We start from the raw sequence: 24,527 nt of genomic DNA on the forward strand, positions 1-24,527 counted from the left end.
ATCTGCCAACTGCCTATGTTATGCTTACCAGTTCAGTTATTATGTATGTATGTATGTTGATATTATTTTTAGCTGTCTAACACCAAATTTGAAATGTTTTTTCTTGGCATTATGACTTTTTTTAAACAGCATTCAATCTGTGTATTAACCAGGCAGGTTCCTTATGTTCAATTTCAATCTTGTGTTATTTATTTATTTATTTATTTATTTATTTTTTAACTGAATGATCCAACTTAGGACCCCATAGAAAAGCAGACAGAATCAGGTTTTTATGGGTTTGTATGGTGATCGGACCGAGGGACTGTTTGCATAAATTGTTAAAGACAGAATATGAAGCAGAAGATTTAGTTTAGAAAGATTACATTGTCAGAAATGACAAGAAAGAACCAAAGAAAAATAGCCTTCAAAAGCAGACTGAGACAGGGGGCCTTGCAACAGAATCTAGACTCGGAACACAGCATCTGGAACGGCAACAGAAGGTTGACTGTGAAACTATCAGCTTTAGAAACTGCACAAACAAGACCTGGTCAAAAACCTAGTATATGGCTGGACCGGCCGACCAATGGTGTAACTTCATAACTCGGCCGACCAATGGTGTGACTTCATCACTCAGTCACAGACATTCGCGTTTATAGGGCTGGCCTCGCTGTTGCAGTCCAGCCAAAAACTAAACACAAAGTAAAATAAATGGGGGTGAGGACTACTATCAACAGATGCGTAGGTTAGAGGTGAATGATGGTGTGGTTGAAGGATGTCAGCTAATGGAAAGGTTGATACTATAGCTAGCTAGTATCCCCTGTTCCTTCACTTCTTTCTCTGTTCTTCCATGGTTCTCTGTTGTGCAATAAATCCATCATTTCAAGATAATCTTAACAAAAAAAAAAACAAAACAAAACAGATACCATTGATCAGTTATCCCAGATAGCAAAACTTGTTTTTTTTTTTTTACATTTAAGGGAAATTGTGAAAACAAGTAATGTTGATGTGTGGTTCATCCTTCCAAACAAATCTGTAAAACATGATTTTATGAAGGAAAAAAAGAAAGGGAAAAATAAAAAGCCAAAGAAATAAAAATTTTGAGCATCCAAACACCTTTCAGTTAGGCTCTATAAATGTGTACAGACCAAGGTACAGACACTGAGCCTCATTCACAAAACTTTTTTAAAAATTATTCTTAATTTTGTTCTTTAAAACAATATGAGATTCATGACACATGTGCAGACCTTTGTTTTTGTGCATATTCCAACGCTGTTCTTGGCAACGTTATTACACGCAGTTTACGATCAAACGTGATGTACACATGTTTCGTGAATGAGGCCCATTGTGTTGATTCCTTCTGAAAGCTGTGGCTACTCCAAACCAGCAGATGTCACAAATATTGTTATGTCCCGTTGTAATATTCAATGTCCCGTTGTATTTTTGAATCTCCCGCGCTAGTTTCCGGGCTTTTACTGGCATCCTTAGCAACCTTGCCTAGATACGAACTGCGAGTCGAAAGCGCAGGCGCTTGTTTTTACAGAGCCACAACATGGAGACTGTTGAAGTACAAGATGAGGAGGCTGTCATTAGAGTAAGTTTAAATAACGATGCAATATATCAGTTAGCATTTAAAGAAGAACAGAAGCTTTAAACTTGTATAGTGCAATCAGTCTGTCGGTCTATTTGGCAATTAACGTGGGCCAGATAGACAGCTTCCTGCTAGCTAATGCTGCTATAATAGCTATACATTGTCCGCATACTGTAGATGTCGAGTTAGCTAGCCAACGTTAGCTTGGCTACAACAATAAGTTAGACTACCTGGTTAATTACATGTGGGTATTTGAGTGAGCTTACATGCCGTCAATACACCTAAAGTTAACGTTATAAAAGCATAGCTAATAATGCAACATGCATTCAAATTGACTTGCCAGATGTCAAGTGGCTGCTGTCAAAACACGGCTTAAATCGTCATAGATATTTGGCTAGTAAACTAGGATAGCTAAATTTTCAGGTGACATTCACTTGGGGGAAGAAAAAAGTATAACCGAATGTTAAAACACAGCAGTCCGTTTTAAACGCCTGCATGTCTGTGGCTGTTGGTGTTAACGTTATGTAATTGCGACTAAAGCAATACATACTGCACACAATTGTTCATTATATAGCTAGCGTTCCGCTAAGTTACTCCATTATGATAGCTAATTTACTAGATAACTGTAGAAGACTACAGCTGAATTGCGTTAATTCAGTATGACTTTAGCTATTGATAACATGGTGTAACGTCAGTAAGCCAGCTGAATGGCATTGCACGAGACGTTACGTGTCACGACTATGAGCCTGCTATCTTGTCTCTTGTGCATCCACAGCCAATCGTCACAACACCACCCATCTCCCGACAGAGCAGAGCAGACGAGCTACGGAGCGTGAGCAGTAGCCCTGGGAGCGGAACTCACATCTCCTCCAGCACCAGCGCCGTTTCTCTGGGGGAGGCAATCGCGCACCGGGCCAAACAGGTACGTGTGTGTCACACAAGCATGCTCCTCTCTGTCATATGATTTTGTATTTTTTATTCACAAATTTTAATTGTTTTTTTATTCATCTTGAAGGTTTCATGTCACGCTAAGCAACTTTTCTCCAAGTGAGATGGCCCTCTGTGTAATTTATGCACACCACCAACACTACTAAACAGTATAAAAACCAATATCCTAAACATTCTGGTATGTGCAAAGATATACCCACTGCCCTGAGACAGTAAAAGTGCCCTTTAGGCTGCAGCAATGTTTTTTCTTTTGTGATCACACTCCAACTCCCCCACCGCTTGTACACAAAAAAGGCTCCACCAGATTTTCAGCATATGCACACTGTGCAGTGCCCTGTTAATATTGATTTACCAAACCTCTACCGGGCCTTTTAAAAAAACTTTTGACAAAGAAAAGGTGTAGATTGTTTTACACATACATTGTTAAGTACTTTGCAGATGTATGATCCTGAATTGTGTATTGTTATTTCTAATTTTTGAAGTAGCGTATGTTCTTCTGGTGTGGCCAACAAATAATTTTCACAGAAGTGGACAATAAATGCCACTCTATTCTATTCTGACCACATATTGTCTTTGTATTTCTACTCAGGGATGAGGCCATCTTGCTGTTTTAACTTGGTTTGTTTTGTTAGCTTGCATTTTGGGATTTTGAGCAAAATGCCTGATGGCTTTAAACTTCCAAAATCTTTGGTAGAAAATGGAATTATCAGGGATAATTCAGTCAAATTTGGAAGCAGTGAATCAAAGACAAAGTTGACAGCACTGACATATAGTCCAATGCGGACATAGGCACCTTTCGGATGTGTATGATGATGGTGTGGTTGCAAGCATGATTAAGGCAAAGTGACACCAGTCCAGCACACCCGGCTGTGAGAAGCTATTGTACTGCATCCAAATCTAGTCCTACCACCTTGCCTGGTCATATATGCACCTCATATATGTCATATATTGCCTGGTCATGTATGCATGTGTCCATGATGCCCCGAAGCTGTAGAATAAAATATGAATTGAGGTTTAGAGGAATATTAGGCCCTCAAATGTCTGTTCATGTTGTGGCAGGGGGTGGAGTCATGGGGGCAGCTGCCTATGGAAGAGGATGCGAGTCAGCTGACCATGGCTTCAGTGAGCAGATTGGGCCAGACATCATCCTGGCCAGAAGAGGTCCACATCCACCATGACCCAATCCAAGAGAGGCTGGTCACTGTTGCTGAAGACGCCACAGTACAACGACATGAAGGAAGAACCTGCTCTTTCACGCTTGGTACTGATTCTAAACTAACCACATATTTTCTGTTTAGTTTAGGAAAATTTCAGAACAGTCAGTTATTTAAAGGGTGTTGGAAAATAATTTTACCCAGTTTACAGATCAAATCAAAATGTATTTTCATAGCACATTTCACAAACAACTGTCACATGAATGAATTAATTAAATTAATATTTGTTTGAAATAAAAGTGAGGACATCTGAATTGAATGGCGTCTGAGAGACTGAAGTCTGCCATTTGGTTCCAGAATTTCAGGATAGCCGTCTTTCGCCCGCTCTGCCTTTATTGCCTGACAAATCTGGAAAACTGCACAGCCTTGCAGAAGACACCCTTTTTCATCAGACTGATTTAGAGTTTGTCGCTCTCAGGTAGGTTGCTTTTTTTTTTTTTTTTGATTTGATAAAAATCCATATATGTGATTTAATTCTTAGACAATTACACAGGTCTACCAGTGAAAAATGATGGCTTTTAGTCATAAAAAACGGACTGTACAACATATTTATGTAAATTGCTTCCCATTTGAATATTTAAACAGTAACACAAAATTTAGTATCCTGTTCATTCAATTTCATGCATGAACAGGATATAAATATTTGACCTTGATGTGATGCTAGCGCTTTATTTGTCTTGCTGTTTCTTTAGGGGATCTCCAGATATTTCTGTTGCGTCAGAAAGGTTTCCCATGCCACACCAGGTCAGCGATGCCTCTCAAATTTGCTCCTCCAAGGTGTCCAAAGACCTGCCTGCTGACCAGTCTGTGCTCCTTCAGGAACATTTGGGTCTTACAGTGGCTTCAGTGGAAGAGGTCAGCTGCTGCTCCCTCTCTCAGCACACTCTGTCCCCTTTCTCTGAAGATGGGGAACAGGATGTGGAGCACATTCATGGGATCCTGGAGGAAATGCAGGTGGAAAGGGAACCATGCTATGGAGTGTCAGACCAACCCACCGATAATTCTGATGGGAAGGATCAAAGCTCTCTCGACACTAGGCCCCAAGAGAAACCCATGAAGAAAATGTCCCAAGTCAGCAGCTCCTTTCGAAGTGGAGACATCACTGTGCCTCTATTACGTGAGCTCCCCCAGAGGAACGCTAACTTGTCGAGCAGCAGCAGTGTAGTGTCCTCTGCCTCTGCGACCTCCATGAACAAGGGGTCTTCCTCAAGAGGTTCCACTGGTTATAAAGCAGTCAAGCCAGAAGCAGCTCCATCTCCCAGATTGAAAGAAGTGACTGAACAGAAAACATCAGTGCTGAAGGAAGTGGTTGGACTAAAAGTGGATCACTCCAGAAGCTCTTTAGAATGGGAACCCTCAGCTGAGCAAAGAGAAGGACCACTGGGGGTAGCCTCTTGCTCATCTCCGACACAGGTGAAAACATCCAGAGGTACAGCAGCTTTAGACACGTCTGGGAGGTCCGAGGTATCCAACATCACCACTCGGGCTTCCCGCACCCAGCAAGATGATGATTCTGATGCACTCCGTGAGCAGCTTTGTGCTGAAATTGAGAGGGCTCGTCAGTCTGAGTCTAGGCCCAAAGCCCAAGAGGCTGATAGTCCCCAAGCACCTGGTCAGCCCAAGCCCCCGAGCAGTCAGTCAGCCACCCCAAACACATGTTCCTTAGGAACACACAGTGGAAGGGGTAGTACCATCATAGAGGTACCCACAGACTTTGACAAGACCGAGGGACGGTTGTCACCAGGTTTCAGCTTTGAAAGAGGGCATACAGAGAGAGAGCTCTCATCCTCCGGGAATCAGATGGCCGTGGATGGATCTTTCCTGGGGACTTTCTCCCATCCCGTTTCCCAGTCCACCCCAGGTGTGTTCTCAGGGCCACCCAGAGCCAGTGTGCAGCCACCCATCGGCAAGCTGTCTCCCATTGAGTCCAACCTCGAGGTGTCTCAGCCATCCTCCTCCAGGGCAGTCCAAAGCAGCTCCTCAAAACCGTTTCTTGCTCCCACGTTTGACATCAGTGTCAGAAACCCAAGTGGACTTGATACTGGGATGGGAACTTTTCAGGATGCATCACTCAGGAGCACTGGAAAGATACAATCCCTACCAAGTCTGAACTTCATGGAGAAAGTCGGGGCCTGGAATATGACTCAGACATCAGGGACGACATATTTTGACAACTTAGCTCTTCGCGGTTTCACTGGAGTCTCGCCTAAGAAGAAGGCCTTTGATGCCATCTCCGACTCACTTAACCGCATGCTGTCCCAGGAGGGGGGCAGCAAACAGTTTGTGGCAGCATCTGCACCGGGCCCCAGCATCCACAGTCCAAGGAGGAACCTGGCTGCCTCCTTCTCTGGAACAACGGCATTTGGATCAGATTCTAGAGGTGGGAGCTTTGTAGCATCCCCTCTGGACAGGCCTGGGAACCAGCCAACCCTTTGTGCGGATACTGGGGAAATTCAACCGAGGGAGAAACCAGGCAATGACCTGGCAAGCCCTGAATCCTTGTGCCTCTCAGGAATGCCCAAGATGGACCCTCCACAAAGGGAGCCTGGACAGAATGAGCAAGACACTGGCCAACAGTTAGATCGCACAGAGCCAGCCGGTCAACAGGGGGTAGTGACTGACAAAGATCAGAGCGGTGCTGGGAGAGGAAGTGCCGAGGAGCTGCAAAGTACAGCTCAACTAACAACTCGCCTTGGCTTGGACCGATTCAGCGACGTCTCCTCAAATAGAGACCTCAGCAACACTCTGACCTGTTCTCAGGATAGCTACCATGTTGAACGAAGGCTGGCAGCCTCCATCGGGGCAGTGTCCTCTGTGGGCAGTCTAGAAGTGGACAACTACGTCCCCTACTGGACTCCCAGTCCTCCATCACCTGCAAAGGATGCAGAGCTAAATATTGAGGCAAGAATTCCGGTAAGGATAATTGTCATAATTAATAATAATTTAGTTTACAGTAGCATGTCTAAATGGTCTTTTTGAGTATGGTGAAAACATGAAGTGAAAAAGGGGAAAGTGCTTGGATGAAGGTTATCATCACATAAATGCAGTCTCTTAATGTGCTGCAGACATTTTTTTAGGTTGTTGTTTATCAGACTCACCGGGTTGCCCTTGGAAATAGGTATATGTGTTAAGTGTATAAGTATAAGCATACGTATATGTTACATGTATTGAATATTTATTTTGCAGATGTACCTCCATAACCTTGGCATTGACCAGTCCCCATCAGCTATCCTTACTCCTTTTGTACCAAGAGGACCCATCAGAGAACCGGAATTCTCCCCAACTGATCTTTGCACATTGAAAGGTTCCACAGGGACACCAACAAAAAGCACACAGCCATCTGAGGGTAAGCATTCTAAAATATTCTTTCTTCAGGTGAATAGCCTGATGTAATGCATATGAAAAGTTTGTAGTGTTTTAATGGTGATTTTGCTCTTGGAGATAAAAAAAAACATACTGACCAAGAAAAAGTAAGGGAATGCAAGGTATTGTCAGAGTGTACATGGTAGTTTTTTTTTTGATGAAACCTGACTTATGTGGCACACGACTGGGTGTTTTCTTTCTGTGTTTTCATTAGCAGGCAGTCCTGCCAAAGGAGAGTTCTCGAGATGCAGCCTCCTGTCTGTTGGCTCGAGTGTGTCTATCTCGCTGAGTGTAGACAGCCTCCAGCCCAAAATGCCCCTCTCCCAACACGCCAAAGACAGACCTCTAAATGAGCGCTGCCTGCAGACCGCCTTCCACCCTCTGGGCCCCCTCCCACAGGGCTCGCCACAGCCCCCTGGCCCGGATACTGGCCACAACCTGAGCGACAGCGCTGACGACCCGACCGCTGTGCGAGTACGGGAGCTAATCGAGAAGTTCCAGTCCGGGAAAGTGTTTGTTACGCCTGACAGCCTGCCTTCAACAGAAGCCAGACAGCAGCAAGCCAGGGACTCCCCTCTGGAGGCCAAACCCAGTGAGACTTCGGACAGCAGCATGGATCCTGGTGCCGACTCCTTCGTGGGGTCAAAAACCCTGCAGGAGATACGGAAACTCCTGGGCAGGGCAGAAAGCATCGTGTCAGGGAAGTCCTCCGTCTCATCCTCTCCTCCTTCGCTGCAGGACTCCGATGATTCCCTTCTCTGTCTAAAAAGGAAGCTGGAGGGCTTCCAGGACTCTTTCGCCTCCTCTACGGGAAACCAGGAGATGCCCTCCTCCCTCCTGTGGGGCAGGTCCTCCTCAGAGTCTGCACTGACTTCAGACGGGATGAAAGAACGCGCCTCTGGCGAGCTCGGCAGGTCTCCTCGAGCGTCCGGTCACAACTTTGCGCAAGGCAAAGGTGTGCTTCTGAGGTCCTTGGACAGCATTTCGAACCAGGCGGCTGAGTCTTTCCCAACTAAGTCAGTGAGGCGATCCGAGCCTGAAGGGTGCAGTGCGACCGCTCCTGACCGAGCTGCTCCAGTGTTTGTTTCAATAATGCAGGTAAACCCACCGACTCCCAGTGGAGTTGTGCAGCAGGGTCCGGCACAGGAAGTGATGTCACCAACAGAGAGCTCGGTGAGCGGCCCAGCAGAGAATATGCAGGCCCCCAGCCTTAGGGAGGCTGAGAGAGCAGTGGAGAGTGACAGCAGCAGTGCGGACACACTGACAACAAGAGTGGCCGCCCTGCTAAGGAATGAGTCACCAGCAACCATGGCATCAAGTAGCTGCAGCACTGCAGATGAGGAGGAACGCAAAGCACGGGGTAATTCTCAGCTGTGACAGAGGCACCATAGGACTTGAAGTTTTTTACTAATTCTAGAGCTATTTAATGATAAAAAGTACTTAAGCTATCTCACAGTATCCTAAAATGCTGTTGTGAAGTTGTAATATCGTGACGATATTTATAGCATTAAAGAGCAAGTAGAATATGATCTGTTCTTATAAAACTGTAAAAACAGTGTAAAACTGTTAAATGTGTTTAGTTTTCGAACTGTTGTAGTTGTCAAGTAGTGTATTACTTTAGAAAAATAGTTTTAAAATGCTATGTTCACTGGGTTGAATATCACAAAATGTATTACTACATACTATAATTCTTATTGTTGTTATTTGCTGGGATGCTAGACAACTTGATATTAGAAACAAAAACAGCAACAAGTAGTGCAATTGTTAGACTAATGTTAGGTAACGTTGTTAATTAGCACGGTGGCTGCATGGCTTTAAAAAGACTGGTTCATTAACACAGTTTTTTCTTGTTTTCATTCCCAGAGTGGATCAAGTTGAAGGTCACTGGGCAGCAGTGTGAAAAGCTGCAGCTGAATGTGGAGGACAGGCAGCGCATTGAAGAGATCAAGAGAGATCTCCTTCATAACACCAAACGCATGACAAAGGTATAGAACCCTTACTTCTCACAAACTCGTGGAAGCTCAATACCAAACACTTACTCACGGCATAAAACCTTCACTTCTCCTAAAGTCATACAAGCTCGGTATTGAACACTTAGCCAAGGCAGAAAACCCTAATTTTCCCCAAACATACTATTCCAAATGCGTAAGCAAATTATAAGACCCTCTTTCTCCCGAATTCACACAATCTCAAAAACAAACACCACTATAGAATTTTTTTTTTTTTTTTATAAATCCAAGCTGAATATCAAACATTTAATCATGGTTAAAAAAAATCTTCACTTCTCACAAGTTCAGTAACCACGTACCACTTAACCAAGGTGGAAAGCCTCACACCGCTCAAATTCGCTCAGTCTAAGTACCGAATTGGGAAAGCACAACTTTCCACAACTCGCAGAGCTGAAGCAGCCAGCTCCACGTGTGATGCTCTTATTGAAGCCAAGTTACCACTGTCCTAGTTTACATCCTTTACAGCCTTTTCAGTGAGTCATAACGTACCGGCTGTGTTTGCCTGGCACCCCCAGGCTGATTGGCAGTGTGGACAAAGAGATATGTCTCGGCATGCCTGTATGCTTCTTTCCCAAGAAACAGACCAACTGTCATCTCAAAGCTTGCCATGTCACCTGAAACATACTGGTAGTTCTGATTTACAGCAGGTGGTTGTGAATCCACAACTAAAGTGTTTTGTTACTCTGGTGGTCACTATAGTAACAGCATAAGTAACATTTGTTTGTGGCAAATTCATCCCTGATGTGTGATAAATTAGATCAATCTTCTTAATGAACCATTTAAAATTTTAACAATACAGGCTTATCAATGAAATAACAGCCCATGGGAATCATGCCATGTTCTCATGCCTTAGTTATTTGGCAAAAATGTTTTATTCTGTTGTCAAATGTTTACTCTGAACAAAATTTGCTTCATATTGAAATATTTGAAGTTTTAAAAGCAGTCAATCTAGGATCATTGCATTTTTGTCAAGTTTTGAAATTATGTTATTCATTTTTTTAAATCTCCAATGTCCAAACTGTCCTAATGTTCACAGTTAAAAGGTATTTATTGCTGTCCATGAGGTATTATAAGATCATAAACATAACAACAATCTGACATTTTTGATGTAGAAAGTCAACGCTTTCTGGACTGGGTTAGTTGTCTGCTGAAGGTAATGATGAAGATGGAACATTTAAATCAGCATGGTGTGTTGTGAGTGCAGTGGTGCTACCCTGCTGACTAGTCACTGTTTTATCTTTTTTGTTAATGAAAGCATGGGTGTGCAGTGGATTCCTTGACTTTGTGTGCTTTCAAACCTCTGATGGTGCCTCATATTGAAATGCACTTCATTTCTGCTCCTTCCCTGAAACTGTAATGTGGTGACTCGTGTGTAGAGACTTTCTCGGTACGATTAGGCTACCACTTAAGACGCATGACGCATGCAGTCTTACCAGTGGAAGCAGCATCTTATTGTAACATTTTAGTCATCTCTGGCCTAATAATATTATGGAAGTAATTAGTAGAACAACCTGTAATTGGGTGAAGTGTTCATAGTCATTCATAAGATAATTCAGGGAAGTATTGGTTTAAGAAGGAAAAGTCCACCCTTTTCTTGTAGCCTAATAGAGAGGCAGTCAGAAAAACACTTCACACTTGATTCATTTATAAGGGTCTTTATTTCTGAAGAAAGCGCACGTCTGCTGACAGAGTAAACGCCGTACTTAAAAAAAGCGTTTTTTTGCAGCGATCCTTTGTGACCCTCAAAGAGAGACTGCAACTGTGTGCGTGCCAGTACCAAGGACAACCACCTCATTAGGTATAAAAGTAAAGCTCGGTTCCCCACTGCACAGCTGCAGATACTCCCTTTTGGCTGGTTGTTCAAGGTCTGTGGGAGTGGATGATTCTGGCCTGTGATATATCGGTGTCTGATTCACATGCGTAAGCAGACGGGCCTTATCGGACAGAAGATAACAAGCAATGTTCAATGGGTCAGAATACATCATCATTTATGACCTTTAAAATGAAATCTAATAATAAAACGGATAAAAACTTAACCTTTCAGATGGAAACGGTGTGGGTTTGGATTTCTTTGGAGTGCTCTATATTTACCAAGCAGAAATGACAGAACATTAAACTTCCACTGGAATAAGAATTTTAAAGATAAAACTTGTATATTCTTCTGATATACGAGTATCAGCGTATTCCGAAATGCAATTGCATCCCTAGCGTGGAACCATACTGCTGCAATTTTGAATGTTGTAAAACTTTGGATTAAACTGTTGCCATCTTTCATGTTGTTTTGTAGCTGCAGTGCTATCACCTCTAAATCAAAACAATTTCTGGAATGTTGGTGGATAATGCACACTGAAATTCCTTAAGTTGTTATTGGATGTTTTACAGATTGGATGCTTCCAGATTGGATTGGTGGTGCAGGTGAAAATAATGGAATTAATGGGGATGTCACACTTCGTTGTGATATCCCCTCAAGGAAGTTGAAGGGAGGCAAGGATTTTACAAGAATGAAATTTAAATGACTATGTCTGAATTCAAATAACAAACTCAATTGGAACAAGTTAGCAGGATCGACACTTTTTGGTGTACAAAACGTTTGTGTTTGATCAGTTGTTTTATTGGATTGCACAGTCTAGCAATACCTGTTGAACCAAAATGGAAGGGAACTGTCTGGAACAGTCAGTCTGCTATTTACCCTAGTGAGAAGCAATTTATTCCAATGGAAAGTTTACACTGGACACAGACGTAGCCAGCTTTTTATATATGTCTGTTTTCTCTGCCATCAGAGCCAGCTGAGCACCGACACCGATTCCAGCACGCACTCTGGCGCCCCCTGGGGGCAGCCCCCTTCCCACGCGGGCCAGTTCGACGCCCTGAAGTCAGCAGAGCACCAGCTGTCCCACCAGCTGCAGCGGCTCAACCACTACGCCTTCGACTCCAGCGTGCAGCTGCACCCTCCCGTGCGCCAGGACCCGGAGGCACGGGTCCGAGACGTGGCCCAGAGGACCAGCCCCCCGCCAATCACGTCCATCACCATCGCCTCCTGCCGCTGCACCCCGTCCCCCGCCCCTCCACGCAGCCCCACGCCCACGCCCCTCAGTCTGGCTCACCTCGCCACAGATGGTGTTCCCATGCCGGCCACCGGGGTGCGCACCTCGGAGAGCCGGGAACCTGCTTTTCAGACCAAGGAGGATACAGCGGTTCGGATTTCTCCGGAAGCAGAGTCGGCTGGTGGAACGATGAGCGTCGCTCACGTTCGCGGTTCTCCCACTGATCTCGTTCCTGCGTCGGGACCGGGACCTGACCACTCCGAGTCTCCTTCTCCTTTAGAAGCGGTAACCCAGTCAAAAACGGAAACCCTCGGGACACGGTACTCTACGTCATACGGGCTCGACACCAGCTCCACGGCTGGAGAGGGGAGCCGGACGGGCGGCGGGAGGTCCAGGTCTCCCTTCCACCTGAACCCCACCTCGTACCGGCAGGTGTCGAGGTCGGACCCCAACATGAGCTCCACCTCCAGCCTGGAGCCCGCGGCAGCCCCTTTGCACAACTCCACGTTCGCGTCCGGCTCCTGCGCCATTCTCTCCCCAACCAAGAAGGTTCTCTCCCACGTCCACCTCACCCTGTCCCCGAAATTGCCCAAAGGAAAGTCTGAGGAGTCCGCCGTGGAGCCACCTGTTCGGCAGGACTGGGTTTCGGAGAGGAGAGCTGGAGGTACGGAGAGCACAGCTGGCCTACCTCCTGACTTTTCCACCAGGCTGACCTCACGGAATCTTCCGGAATTTTCGGCTCGCGAGCAGCTGTTCCCTGACGGTCGTCCTCCGGTGGACCGGAGTTCGTATTTCCCTGCTCCCAGGGTAACCGGCTGGACCGATGCGCGCCAGGAACCGAGGTCTACACCTTTGTTATTGGATGGGGCGAGTTCACAGGGGGTCCCTATTCGGCCAATCGGAAGGGAGAATCGTGAGACCGCTGACGCGTCCGTCCAGATCACCACCCAGGAGGTACCGTGGAGGGCAGAGCCTGTCACAAGCTTCCCACAATCCTTCACTGCTCAGCCAAGAGTGCCGGGTCTGTCTGAGCCCTTAGCTATTCACACACCAGGTAAGAGCGTTGGTTAGTCTGTTTCATTTGTGTTTGTACACTGACGGTTTGCTGTATATGTTTTATCCTAATGCCTGTATTTGCCCATGGTGTTCAGTATGCCAGTGATGCAGTCTTGTCCCTCCCTTGCAGCTGTGCCTGTTTTGCTTCCGTACAAACCGCATGGGAGCCCAGAGCTGTTCTACATCCCCAAGAGCGAGGCACCACTCTCCGACACCACCGTAGAGAGCTCCCATCCAGGTCTTACTGCTGCACCCACATCACATTACATTACAAGCATGAAGGCACCCAGGCCCACCATATGGCATCACACGTACAGGCTCACGCACGCACGTGAACGCACACATATACACACACGCATTTGCACACACACACATGCATCCACACACAGATAGGCACAGACACATGCACAGACACACACACGTGCACACACACATAAATGCACATATGTGCTCACACATACACACGCTCACACACACACACACACACACACACGCATGCTCAGACACCCACGCACTGGTCGTGTTCCAGTGAAACGTACACCTCGCTGAACGCCCTGAATAATTCACGCACGCTGCAGTCAGGAAGCGAGACAGAGCCGTGGGGAGCTCTCCTGAGAGCAGCGCTGGTCCTGACGCTCCGCTCCCCCCCCCCCCCCCCCCCCCGCAGGCTCTGACGACGCCGTTCCGCCGCGGTTCAGCTCCGAGGTGCTGGGCTCCAGAGACCGGGAGGCAGGGGCGGCGGTCAGCGGCAGACACGCCGAAGGGATCTACAGCAAGAGGCCCGCGGCTTACAGAGCGCGCCCAGGACACGGAGGTGAGGCGGCCTGCAGGGCCGGGCCTACAGAGGCTTTAGGCTTCAGGGCTGCTTTCAGATCACAAGCCCATTTAGTTACCCTACGCTCAAAGTCCAGCTAGCTTATTTAAACTAGGAATTCAGCTGAGGGTGATACAGGGAGTGCTTTTCCTGTTTTAACCTTAAAAATAGCACGGTTCAGAAACCTTATTGTAGATTTTACATTGTAAAATTATTTGTAATTGAGAAAAAAAATACAAATGCATGTTGGCATACAATTACAAAATGTCAGTTGTATTGCAGTACGTTAAATGCAAGGGGATAGGATATGGGAAAAGAAATGGTTTGCTTGCTCATTTATCATTAGTGATCCTTGCAATGGTGGGTAGTGGGTTGATGGTAGTTGAAAAGGGTCCCAGTTTTCTGATGGTTGTGCCATTTGGTTGTGAAGAGAGCATTGTAAAACCTTAAAACAGGACTGCCTGTTCTTGTCCCTGGAGATCTACCAATTGAGGTTCTCATTTCTGCTCTAGTTTGGCACATCTGATTCTACTACATAGCAGCACAATGCGATCTCTAGCTGTTGAACGGGGTGTGCTTTATTAGGATTGCAGTGAAAGCCTACAGGAGATTCGATCTCCAGGAGCGGGGGTGGGCAGCCCTGCTGTAATATATCTTTCCTCCTAGCTGAATGTAAAACGTGTGTTATTTCCTCCCTTTGCTAGGTCTCAGAATGGACACGGTTGGCGGTCTTCAGACTAATGAAGTCCGGCAGAGTGGCAGGCCGTACCCCCTCTCTGTCAGGACAGGTGACTCTGGTGACCCACCCAGGAGTTCTGAGGCATGGCCGAATGTCAGGGGCGTGGACCCCCCCAGCAGAGGCCAAGAGGAGGTGGAGTTTGTACCCCTACAGGGGGAGGAGACCTACAGCACGGAGGACCTCCGTTCTTACAGTCGCTCTGTCCGAGAGCCCCGCCCTCTGGGAGGGTCAGACAGGGAGGGGCCCGCCCACAATTGGCGGGACTTCGCCACCAGGGGCGTGTCCTCTCAGAGCAGCGGCGGCAACCTGAACGAGCTGTGGCAGAGGTTCAACGAGAGGCGGAGCCAGAGGGAGTCCGGCCCCCCCGGGGAGGGGGAAACGCCTTTACTGGACAGGCTGGAGCGTCTGTCTCGGCTGATCCACAGCAGCCGCAACGCCACGCCCCTGGGGGGGAGGGAAGCGAGCGCCCCCGGCAAGAGACGGGAGGAGAGGAGGAGGAAGCAGGGGGAGAAGGAGGAGAAGAGGAGAGAGGAGGAGGAGCAGAGAGAGGCGGACCGGAGGAGGGGGAACGGAGAGCAGCGCTCGGTCCGGGAGGCCTGGGCGGAGCCAGGGGCGGAGCAGGAGGAGGAGTCTCTGAGCAGCTCCACCCTCACCGAGGGCTCGTTCGGCCGGCACCGCTGCCCGGCGGAGAAGGACGGGTCGGCGAGCCGGTCCGGCGATACGGACGCCAGCGACTCGGCCAGCACCGCGTCCACCATCGACACCGCCCGCCTCATCCGCGCCTTCGGCCGCGGCCGGGTCCAGGCCAACCCCGGCCTCAACAGGCTCTACAGCGCCATCGGCAGGCAGAGGGAGGGCACGGAGCAGAGGAGAGGGAGGAAGAGAGGCGGGCCCAAACCCCCGGCCCCGCCCCCAGCCCCCTCCGAGACCAACAGCACGGACAGCTCCACCCTCAGCACCGTAAGAGCGCGGCTTCCGCCATTAAACCCCTCTTAGCCCCCGAGGACACTTCCTGTTGCACAGAAAGTGATTGTGTTAGGGACGAAGCAGAAAGCACCGTTGCGCTGCTGAACGCATCAGATGTTATGTGTAGAGTTCACAGCCGAAGGCTCAGACCTAATCTTCGGCTGAAATGTAAGAAGCGGAGGGCTAGGTTCTACCGGCTGTGTTTCCCCCCGCCTCTGAAAAACAGGAAGTTAGCAGTCGGTCAAATTAAATTTGTGCCGGTCCTCTTTTCCCCCTCTGTTCGCCCACCGGCTTTATCTGAAAGAACAGAGGCCGCTTAACTGGGATGCTCTCTTTGGTTTTAGAAAGTCGGAAGTGGCGAATCGGATGATGAGTCATGATTGAAGTGGCCCTGAGACGTTGTTCTGCAGAGCGCCTCCAGCTGACTGAGATAAACGTCGGCGAGTTAATATCGTCCTTTTGACGTCGTTAAGGCAGGAGAAGCGGGGGCTCTTCCTGAGCGACCCAGAACTCCGCGATGTTTAGAAATGAAACACGCCTCTTCCTGGCGGACGCGCCAGCTGGTTCATTTCTCACCCGAACGGCCCCGTAAACGTCAAATCAGGTTTTTCGAATCAAATCAGTTTTGTTTGTGTAGCACTTTTTACGTGAAACTGTCACAAAGACACTTTACAGCGTCAGAAAATAGAGCAAGAACCAGGACTGAAGCCCCCAAATAGCAAGCACATGAGGTAAAAAGAAACTAAACTGAACACCTTCATCAGGAAAGGGAGGATAGCTGTGCTTTTTTTGTTCCCCTTAAACACTCTCTGCGCTCTCGATGCCGTCGGGCCCGGTTGAACCTCGCGGCTTTGTCTCGTTCCCCTCAGGTGGCCCCGGGCGAGTCTGTGTCGTCGGACGGCGACCTGCCCCGGGCCCCGCCGGATGTCCTCGTGGCGAAGAAGGCGGTCAAGCTGGTCAACAAAGGAGTCCAGGCAGGTTAGTGAAACCCTGCTTAGAGGAGACAGGAAATGACCCCATCACTGTAGTAGACGACACTAAAAAATAGTTTGCGACTGTAAATTGCTTTTCTCTGTGAGCACTGTCCTTGAATCGCAAGTACAGTTAAATATAAAGAATTAACTTTCACTGATAGATAGAGTAGGTTTTTTTTTCTTCATTATTTGATGAATGAATGCTATGGCTTTCATTGCACTCATTTTTTAAGTACCCACAAAAGTGTACAATCAGAATTCATGAGCTGTAGATGGGTCAACACAACCTTGAGGAGAAGTAAGATGCATTATTCTGCCACACTTAACGAGTAGACTCTGTAAAAATGTGCTAGTGCATTGTGCGATATCACTTTGCGCATTGTCATCTTTGGCTCTATATCAGCTTACCTTCAACAAAGGCTACCTCTGACTCTCCATTCATTATTTATGTAGCTGTCAGACTCTCCTGTTTCACAATACCCGGATGTATTAATCATCTGCTTTTGTAGAATGTGCTTAATTCAAGTACTTAAATTTGATTTTTTTTTTTTAGGTGAAAGGAAAATTGTCCAGCCAGTGTGTTACACAAATGCTTAGACAGAACCTTTTTATGAGATCGGAATACAGTCCAAAATAAGCGCTTGAACTTTCAACACAAAACACATTCAATACATTCAACACCATCGTGGCATAGTATTGGTCTTAACATTTTTCCCACATTTGATAAATAACTATACAGCACTAGTTAGACTGTAAATTAAATTACATTCGAAGATATGAACTCTGAGATTATTATAAATTTGAGATATCAGGAGAGTCCGTGTGGCGCAGTTTGTAAGGCATAGCGCACTCAACCTGTATATGAATGCCCATATATGGGCGAGAGTTTGTCTCCCTGCTGTGGCACTTCCTGTACTGTGGGCCAATCTCAGTTTGTAACCCTGTATGCTTTCCCTCAGTCTGAATAAAGTGGGAAAATAAATATGGTGGATTGTGCGGTAACCGTCCTCTGCCCCATCCGTAGGTGATGTGGAGATTGTGGTGAACGGGACCAGGAAGCACACGCGAGACGTGGGCACCGTCTTCCCCTCGCCCATCCCTGCCAGGGAGGCGGGGCGCTCGGCGAACGGCAGCAGGGGAGGCCAGGGTGAAGAGAGGAGCCCCCCTAAAACGCAGAGCTTCATGAACGAGAAGAGGAGCAGGAAGGCCCAAATAGAGCGCTACCCTCAAGGTGTGTGACGTGGGAGTTTGAGGCACTGAACGGTTGTAGGTAGATAAAGACCTGGATTCAATCAACATTAACTCAGTTAAACGCAAGTGTTGAATACATTTCTGTGTTAGTTGTTTTCTTCACAAATAGTGGTTATTTGCCAATTAAAGTTAAGATTAGCATTACCTGAATCCAGGTCATAGTGCCTTTGCAAAGAGCCAGTACAGTTTCTTCAGGCTAACAGTAGGATGCACAAAGCCTTGCGTACTCAGTCATACCACTATGCTTGCTTTTTCACTAGTGAGCTTAGCTTAGCTATTTACTCTTCTCTCCACACTACTCCAGTTTTGTTTTGACTGCACCAATGTGTAATTAAGAAATAGATTTTTTACAATGGGTTCTGAACATGTAAACCTGTAGCATTAGCTTGCAAGCTAGTTATATTACATATCAATAAGAGAAGAGTTCAAGCTACAAAACAGATTAGAAAAGAAATTACATTTGCAGCAATAAGTGAACATTTTAGGCCATGTGAAACCTGCTTCTTATCTGCCAGGTTTTGCTGTGATCTCTCCCACCTGCCAGGTGTGTCTTGGTTCGTCCCTGCGGACAGCCTGAAAGGCAATGCCAAGGAGAACCAGCCGGGGCCCGGGGCATTGCCTGGGCGGGGCCAGGTGTGGTTCGAGCCCTACACCAAAACCAAGCCCTGGAGGGAGCCCCTGAGAGAGAGGCAGATACAGGAGGAGCCAGTGAGCATCAAGAGGAGGAGCCCGGGTCAGCCAATCGGCAGCGCCGAAACGGACACAGACAGCAAAGCCCCTCCCGCCCTGGCTCGCGTTACACTTCAGGTTCGTTTCTCTGGGTCATTACGCTGTTATCTGTGAGCGTTGGACTGCACAGAGGCTCTGAAAACAACTCGTAAATATTTTACTACACAACTTATCTAGACTTAGCGGGAGCCACTGCACAACCTCTATGTTTACACTCTCCTGCACTTTCTAATGAATGCCATTCGGGAAGCTTATCCTGGCAAAAATGTACAGTAGCTGAACATTTCTGAGCTGTGCTAAGAGGAGAAAGGAGGAAATCAACCAGAGCTGCTTGCACTTATGACTGAAATGTGTATCATTTTTATACATCTCAAAAAGGTATGCACACAAAAAAAAGTCATCAAACTTAATTTCCGAATTATCTATTTTTTTCCAGTTTTTCTGAACTATTTTTAACTAACAAAAATCTTTTAACTAACTAGTTCCCCCCCCAAATCATGTAAAGTACCAATTATTGCGCTTGCGTATACGCGTCTGTTGCGCTCCCCGGGATGGTAGCGTGTGGGCGGGTTAGCGTGACGGCCCTGCCTCTGGCTCCCAGGAGGCCCTGGAGATGCGGCGGCCGGACTTCCTGTCGCGCTCGCGGGAGCGGGTGAAGAGGCTGGAGCTGCAGGTGGAGGAGCGCAGGCTGCAGGCCGTCTTCCAGCAGGAGAGGGAGCAGCTCTTCAACCGGCCCGGGGGCCGAGGGCAGCTCAGCCAGCCCGCAGGTACCCGCCGTCTCTGTCCCCATTCACCGACACGGAAACTGGCTGGAGCACTGCAGTCTGCGCTGGTTTCATAGCAGTTTAGCAGATGCTGTTATCCAGCGCGACTTACACAACTTTTTACATAGCATTTACACTGCATCCATTTATACAGCTGGGTATATACTGAAGCAATGCAGGTTAAGTACCTTGCTCAAGGGTACAACGACAGTGTCCAACCGGGGAATCGAACCTGTGTGTGTAACCTTTAGGTTACAGGTCCAGTTCCTTACCCATGTAATCCTGTAGGAATAGTAAGAAAAATGAGTTACAGTTATTAAAGTAACCTGACTGTAAGTTTCTGTTTGTGTGGAATGATTCTCCCCTTTTTTTTTGTCTCCCTCAGATTTTTCAGCTCACAGGAAGAGAGTCGTTCCCAGGAAAGAGATGTTCAAGAGATCCAAGCAGTAAGTCTCATAATCTCTGCCTCTTGAGTGAGCCTCATCCTTTCAGCTGTTACTCTGTTGTTTCAGTTTTCTTTATGGGTTTCAGTTAAGTAATGTTTTCCTGCCATTGGATTCTGTGCATCCTTTATGAACGGTTTTGATAGAGTACACGGATAAGTGACTGGCAGAAATGATGAACATTTGTAATTTAATTATTGATTTAAAGAGAACTAGGATTGCCCAAAGTCAGTACTTACCTGCCTGTTGGTGATCTATGAACCCCCACTACAAACTGTAGCTAAACCTTGTCCTTGGACAGAAAAAGCTTTCAAACGCAGTCTGTTGAGATTTCTGTGCGAAGCAGGCTCTTTGGATAAGCTGCAGCTTTGAGCTTTGGAAAGCTTGGTGTATGAGCAGAATATCACAGATCCTAAGGGTACCAATGACCAGAATGTTTTCTTCTCCCATTTTCCAATCTTTCCCTCCATCCTTGCATGCCATCTGTCAGACTGTCTAATCATGAGAAAAAGGAGTTAAGATCTGACAAGGTAGCCAGTCAGAGGAAGGCTATGAGGTGGGTTTCAGAAGAGACACAGTAGTGCACTGTAGGTAGTAGCTCTTGCAAGCCAGATGAGCCTAATTTTCCTCTATATGTAAGGAAGTGTACTATATCCATGACATAAATACAAAGTCCGCAAGTACATACGATACTGAGAGATTAATCTACCATAAAAACAGTATATTTTAAAAGAACCCAAAATTGGAATAGCTTGTAGCTTTTGTCCGGTCACAGTATCAGGTTTGTGATCAGCAATTTGTGGGTAAAGGTCTATCCAATGAGACCTTGAAATGTGAAAGATAAGAGCTGTTGGCAGCTAGCATGTAGCGTTCACGTATTGTGTTTGTACATCAGCACTGAGAATGAATTTGGGTAAAAGTGAGATAAGGCATTGAAACCACACCGTCATTGCTTACTGTTGACCAAAATAGCCTACAATTTCATCATTCGCCAGTGTGTGGGGTGTGCATTATCAGCATGAAGTGGCAGAGTTGTATCCTAGTAACGACGGTGTTGCTAAAGAGCAGTGCTGGCACGGAGATCAGGTATTAAAGGCCCTGGCTGCGCAGGCCTTTTCTCTGAGTTCACCCCTCCTCTCAATGGCAGGATATACTCCCAGCTGCCCGAAGTACAGCAGAGGATAGAGGAGGAGAAGAGGAAGGCCGAGTATCGCTCCTACAGGCTTAACGCCCAGCTCTACAAGAAGGTGAGCTTGGAGACACCAACCAAAAGTTACACTATACCATAGAAAGCAAATACTACAATGTAACACTGCCACTTGGAATGGCTACTAATGCTGTTTTTTTTTTGGGAACTCATTAAACAAATAACAAATACGCCACAAGCTTAACACTGAATGCAGGGTGTCGTACCTTTCTTTTCTTGTAGATTTGTGAAGACATGAAATGTCTATTTTTAATTATTATTATTATTATTATTATTATTATTATTATTATTATTATTGAAAGTAGCAGGTGCTGTAAAGTCCCAGAGCCAGTAGGTGGGGCCCTAGAGCAATACAATAATACATTTTATTAGTTTAAACTACAGAAATGCTATACTAATACGGCTCCTATGTTATCTTTGGGGCATGTTCTTCAATCCAGAATGTTCTACTTTCCAGCACCACTAATTCCCCAGGGGTGTGAGGTAATATATGTTGTACTGCAGAATTATTGAGCGTATTTTTTTATTCAGATGAGGATTTTTTTTATTTAGAAAGCAACACAATTCTTATACTGGAGGATTTTGTGTTGGTCAACTGGGGAAATATGTTTCTTGTATAAGAAGCATAGCAATATACCATTGAACCAATCAACTGTGTGACTAGATAGGCCAGGGGTCTCAAACTCCAGTCCCAGCGAGCCGCAGTCTCTGGTTTTCGTGATTTCCTTTCAATCAGCAGTCAATCATGGCCTTGGGAACAAGGTGTGCAGACTCTTTAGCCAACCAATGACTTAAACTAAGCACTTAGGTGCAGGAACACATCAAAAACCAGCAGACACAGCGGCCCTCCAGGATTTGAGTTTGAGATCCCTGAGATAGACCATTTCCGACCTGCAGTCTTGTTTTTAGAAATATGATACTTTAAAATTTCCTGGATATACTTTTGCAAGAAATGAGAAAAAATATTTATCTTCTGGTTTCATTGACACTTTAAACCTAAAAAATTGATTGTGTAGAGTTTTAAAAAACTGACATATGTGAATTAGTATGTGCATGTGTGGGTATTTGGTACAAAAAATATGAGTGGTATTGTCAACTAAAAGCCACTACTTACGGTATGAAAAAGCTGCTACTATTTTAATACAGTGGTCACAAAGATGTAATTGGTTTATTACCAGCTGATCAAAAAGAAAAAAGGAAGTGAGCTTCACCTGCCTCCATTCCCACTAACATAACGGTTACATTGTGAAAACATCAGCACGATACCAAAACCGCATTAATAAGCGGTTGTAGTGTTGTGCATCAGGCAGGGCTGTACTTCATGCAAACATTGCCTCTGCACATCCTATGGAATGGTCAGTAGTCACTCTAGAGCACACGTAGCACTGGCAGCATCATCACAATCGAATGTAATGTCAGCTCTTCTTGAGCAGGAAGCTCTAGTCTATCTCAGGAGTATTACTCAGTGCACTTGTGACCCCATACCTGCCCCGTGCGACAGGGTCAGGTTTTTAAGAATTGGTCTTTTCAGAGTAATGCCCATTCGCTGAGCCGCGGTCCACCGGCCAGCGTTCCTCTCCTGCAGGAGGGGTTGCCGCATCCACGGTCTGAAAGTTAGAAGGGCACAGCTAATGGAAAAAATCGCCCTTTCTCGCAGAAAATCACCAACCGCATCTTGGGGAGAAAGACACCATGGCAGTGAGCAGGAGGATGAGGCTGCACAACAGGTCAAGCAATTTCTGTGCAGCGGAGGGGAAAAGTTTTTTATTCCTTTTTTCTTTCTTTCTTTTGTGTGTTGCATTCCTACTCTTAATGTACCCATGTTTTGTACTGAATGTTGTGTGTTTTTACTGAAATGATGTGGCTTTTTAATAAAAAAAAGTTTTATATTATGTTTTAATGATGTTTATAAATGATGTTGTAATAATGATTTAATAAATTGACTGAGTGACAAAGGTTTAAGAGCTTACACCTTCGTTCTGTTGAAACCTGAACCATGAACACATCATGTGCAGTAGGGTCTTAATCAAGGCTGGCCAACCTTTTTCCTGGAGATGTACCATCCTGTACGTTTTCATTCCAACCCTACCAAAGCACACCTCATTCAACGGCTAGAGATCGCATTGAGCTGCTATTTAGTAGAATCAGGTGTGCCATATTTGGGTTGAAATGAAAACTTACAGGACAGTAGATCCCCAGGTACAAGGTTGGGCAGCCCTGGTCTCAATTAAGTTCTCAGTGCTTAATTATGGCCTCTAGTTGAGCGGTTCATGGCTTGTACCCCTGGAATTGAAACCTGGCAAAATGCTGACCATTTCAATGGGCATGGCTGGTGTTTTAGTTAAGTAATGAATAGTACCTTTGACTTCATCATCTTTCACATGGTATTTGTGTTCATCAGCAAAAGGCTGTACACATGAATGCCTGTCCGTTATCATCAGTACCTCATATCAGCACAAGGGGGCACTTGGAGCCTTATTTTCCATTTATATCAGATTGCCACTTCAGTGTGAAAGCTTTATGTGACAAATTGAAAATGAAGGGCCAAACTGAAGAAAAAAAGTGCAGCATCAAATACATAACATTCTCATGCTTCATTTAGCCATCAATTACCCAGAACATACTAGCAAAAGGCAAATTAAATACACTCATCTTAATACATTTTTTGACGTGTTCGACGTATTGCTAGTTCTAGTGTCCTCATTTGCATATCATGCACTTTTCTTTGCATTATGCTAATTCTAATAGAGTTTTTGTGTGTACTTGTCTCTCAGTGACTCCTTGTGGGTGGCTATCCAAACTCCCCGTATAACTCTTCATAGGATGGCTTGCGTGTCCAATTAAATTTTTGCGCATGTAACTGAAGTAGTTGACCTGCGGGGGCTTCATCTGCTACCCACACCTTTTTCACAACACACCATAATGTACAACAGCCTTGCTGTGCCAGAGACCCATATTTCTAATCATAATTCCTACTATAGTGGGTACTGAGCTCCATTGCACAGTATGTAATATAAACACATGACATCATGAGTATGACTCAAAATGAGCAATATTTTTAGGCAGTACTTCTGATTTCAGGATTAGGCAAGACCATTTGGTAAGATTGTGTGTAATAATACCACATCACAAGTATGAAGTACATGGCTAATAATCTTGCAAAATCTAGCTTAAACCATGATGTCCAGGCTTTGAGTGTTATATTGTCTCGCATCCTATCAGGGCATGGCTTATCTCCTGTTTTACAACAACAGACCACACTTTGCATGACAAAAAAATATATACATATATTTTGAGTGTGTCATCAACTACCCCGCTTGAACTGGAGGAGCAAAGCACTTAAGAATTTTCAATGTGACTTGCAGAGAAAAATCCTTTTTTAAATTGTGGCTTTCCTTCGGTGAGTCACCCACTCCCTAATGTCCACCCCCTGGGCAGT

General features: G+C 45.9%; 1 protein-coding gene and 1 long non-coding RNA gene across 4 annotated transcripts; one reads left to right on the plus strand and one right to left on the minus strand.

Annotated features, from left to right (window-relative positions):
• Nucleotides 1-1,461: 1,461 nt before the first annotated feature.
• Nucleotides 1,462-23,047, plus strand: alms1 (ALMS1 centrosome and basal body associated protein). Of its 3 annotated transcripts, none has more exons than XM_035418759.1 (20): nt 1,462-1,570; nt 2,343-2,489; nt 3,575-3,776; nt 4,027-4,147; nt 4,422-6,642; nt 6,916-7,075; nt 7,307-8,452; nt 8,956-9,077; nt 11,882-13,199; nt 13,332-13,439; nt 13,869-14,015; nt 14,720-15,714; nt 16,590-16,698; nt 17,719-17,925; nt 18,490-18,752; nt 19,276-19,441; nt 19,824-19,884; nt 20,372-20,437; nt 21,029-21,128; nt 22,746-23,047. In XM_035418759.1, the coding sequence occupies exons 1-20, from the start codon at nt 1,529-1,531 to the stop codon at nt 22,788-22,790; spliced, it is 7,746 nt and encodes a 2,581-aa protein (XP_035274650.1). In that variant the 5' UTR covers nt 1,462-1,528; the 3' UTR covers nt 22,791-23,047. The 3 variants fall into 3 exon arrangements, with proteins under 3 accessions (XP_035274650.1, XP_035274651.1, XP_035274652.1); XM_035418760.1 differs by having other exon boundaries at nt 7,310-8,452; XM_035418761.1 differs by lacking the exon at nt 20,372-20,437.
• LOC118227821 lies at nt 16,324-17,673 on the minus strand. The gene is made up of 2 exons (XR_004765353.1): nt 17,550-17,673; nt 16,324-16,710 (listed from the first exon to the last, which is right to left on the minus strand). It is a non-coding gene; the product is annotated as an uncharacterized LOC118227821 (long non-coding RNA).
• Nucleotides 23,048-24,527: the final 1,480 nt, after the last annotated feature.

Source organism: Anguilla anguilla, chromosome 5 (genome assembly GCF_013347855.1).
Source record: "Anguilla anguilla isolate fAngAng1 chromosome 5, fAngAng1.pri, whole genome shotgun sequence".
NCBI lineage: Eukaryota > Metazoa > Chordata > Actinopteri > Anguilliformes > Anguillidae > Anguilla > Anguilla anguilla.

Excerpts from the sequence above, each read along its gene's own strand:
- alms1 (XM_035418759.1), top strand. The coding sequence starts at position 1,529 with ATGGAGACTGTTGAAGTACAAGATGAGGAGGCTGTCATTAGA. Across the intron at positions 13,440-13,868 it reads CGTAGAGAGCTCCCATCCAG|GCTCTGACGACGCCGTTCCG; the intron begins GTCTTACTGCTG and ends CCCCCCCCGCAG. Across the intron at positions 19,442-19,823 it reads GCAGCTCAGCCAGCCCGCAG|ATTTTTCAGCTCACAGGAAG; the intron begins GTACCCGCCGTC and ends TGTCTCCCTCAG.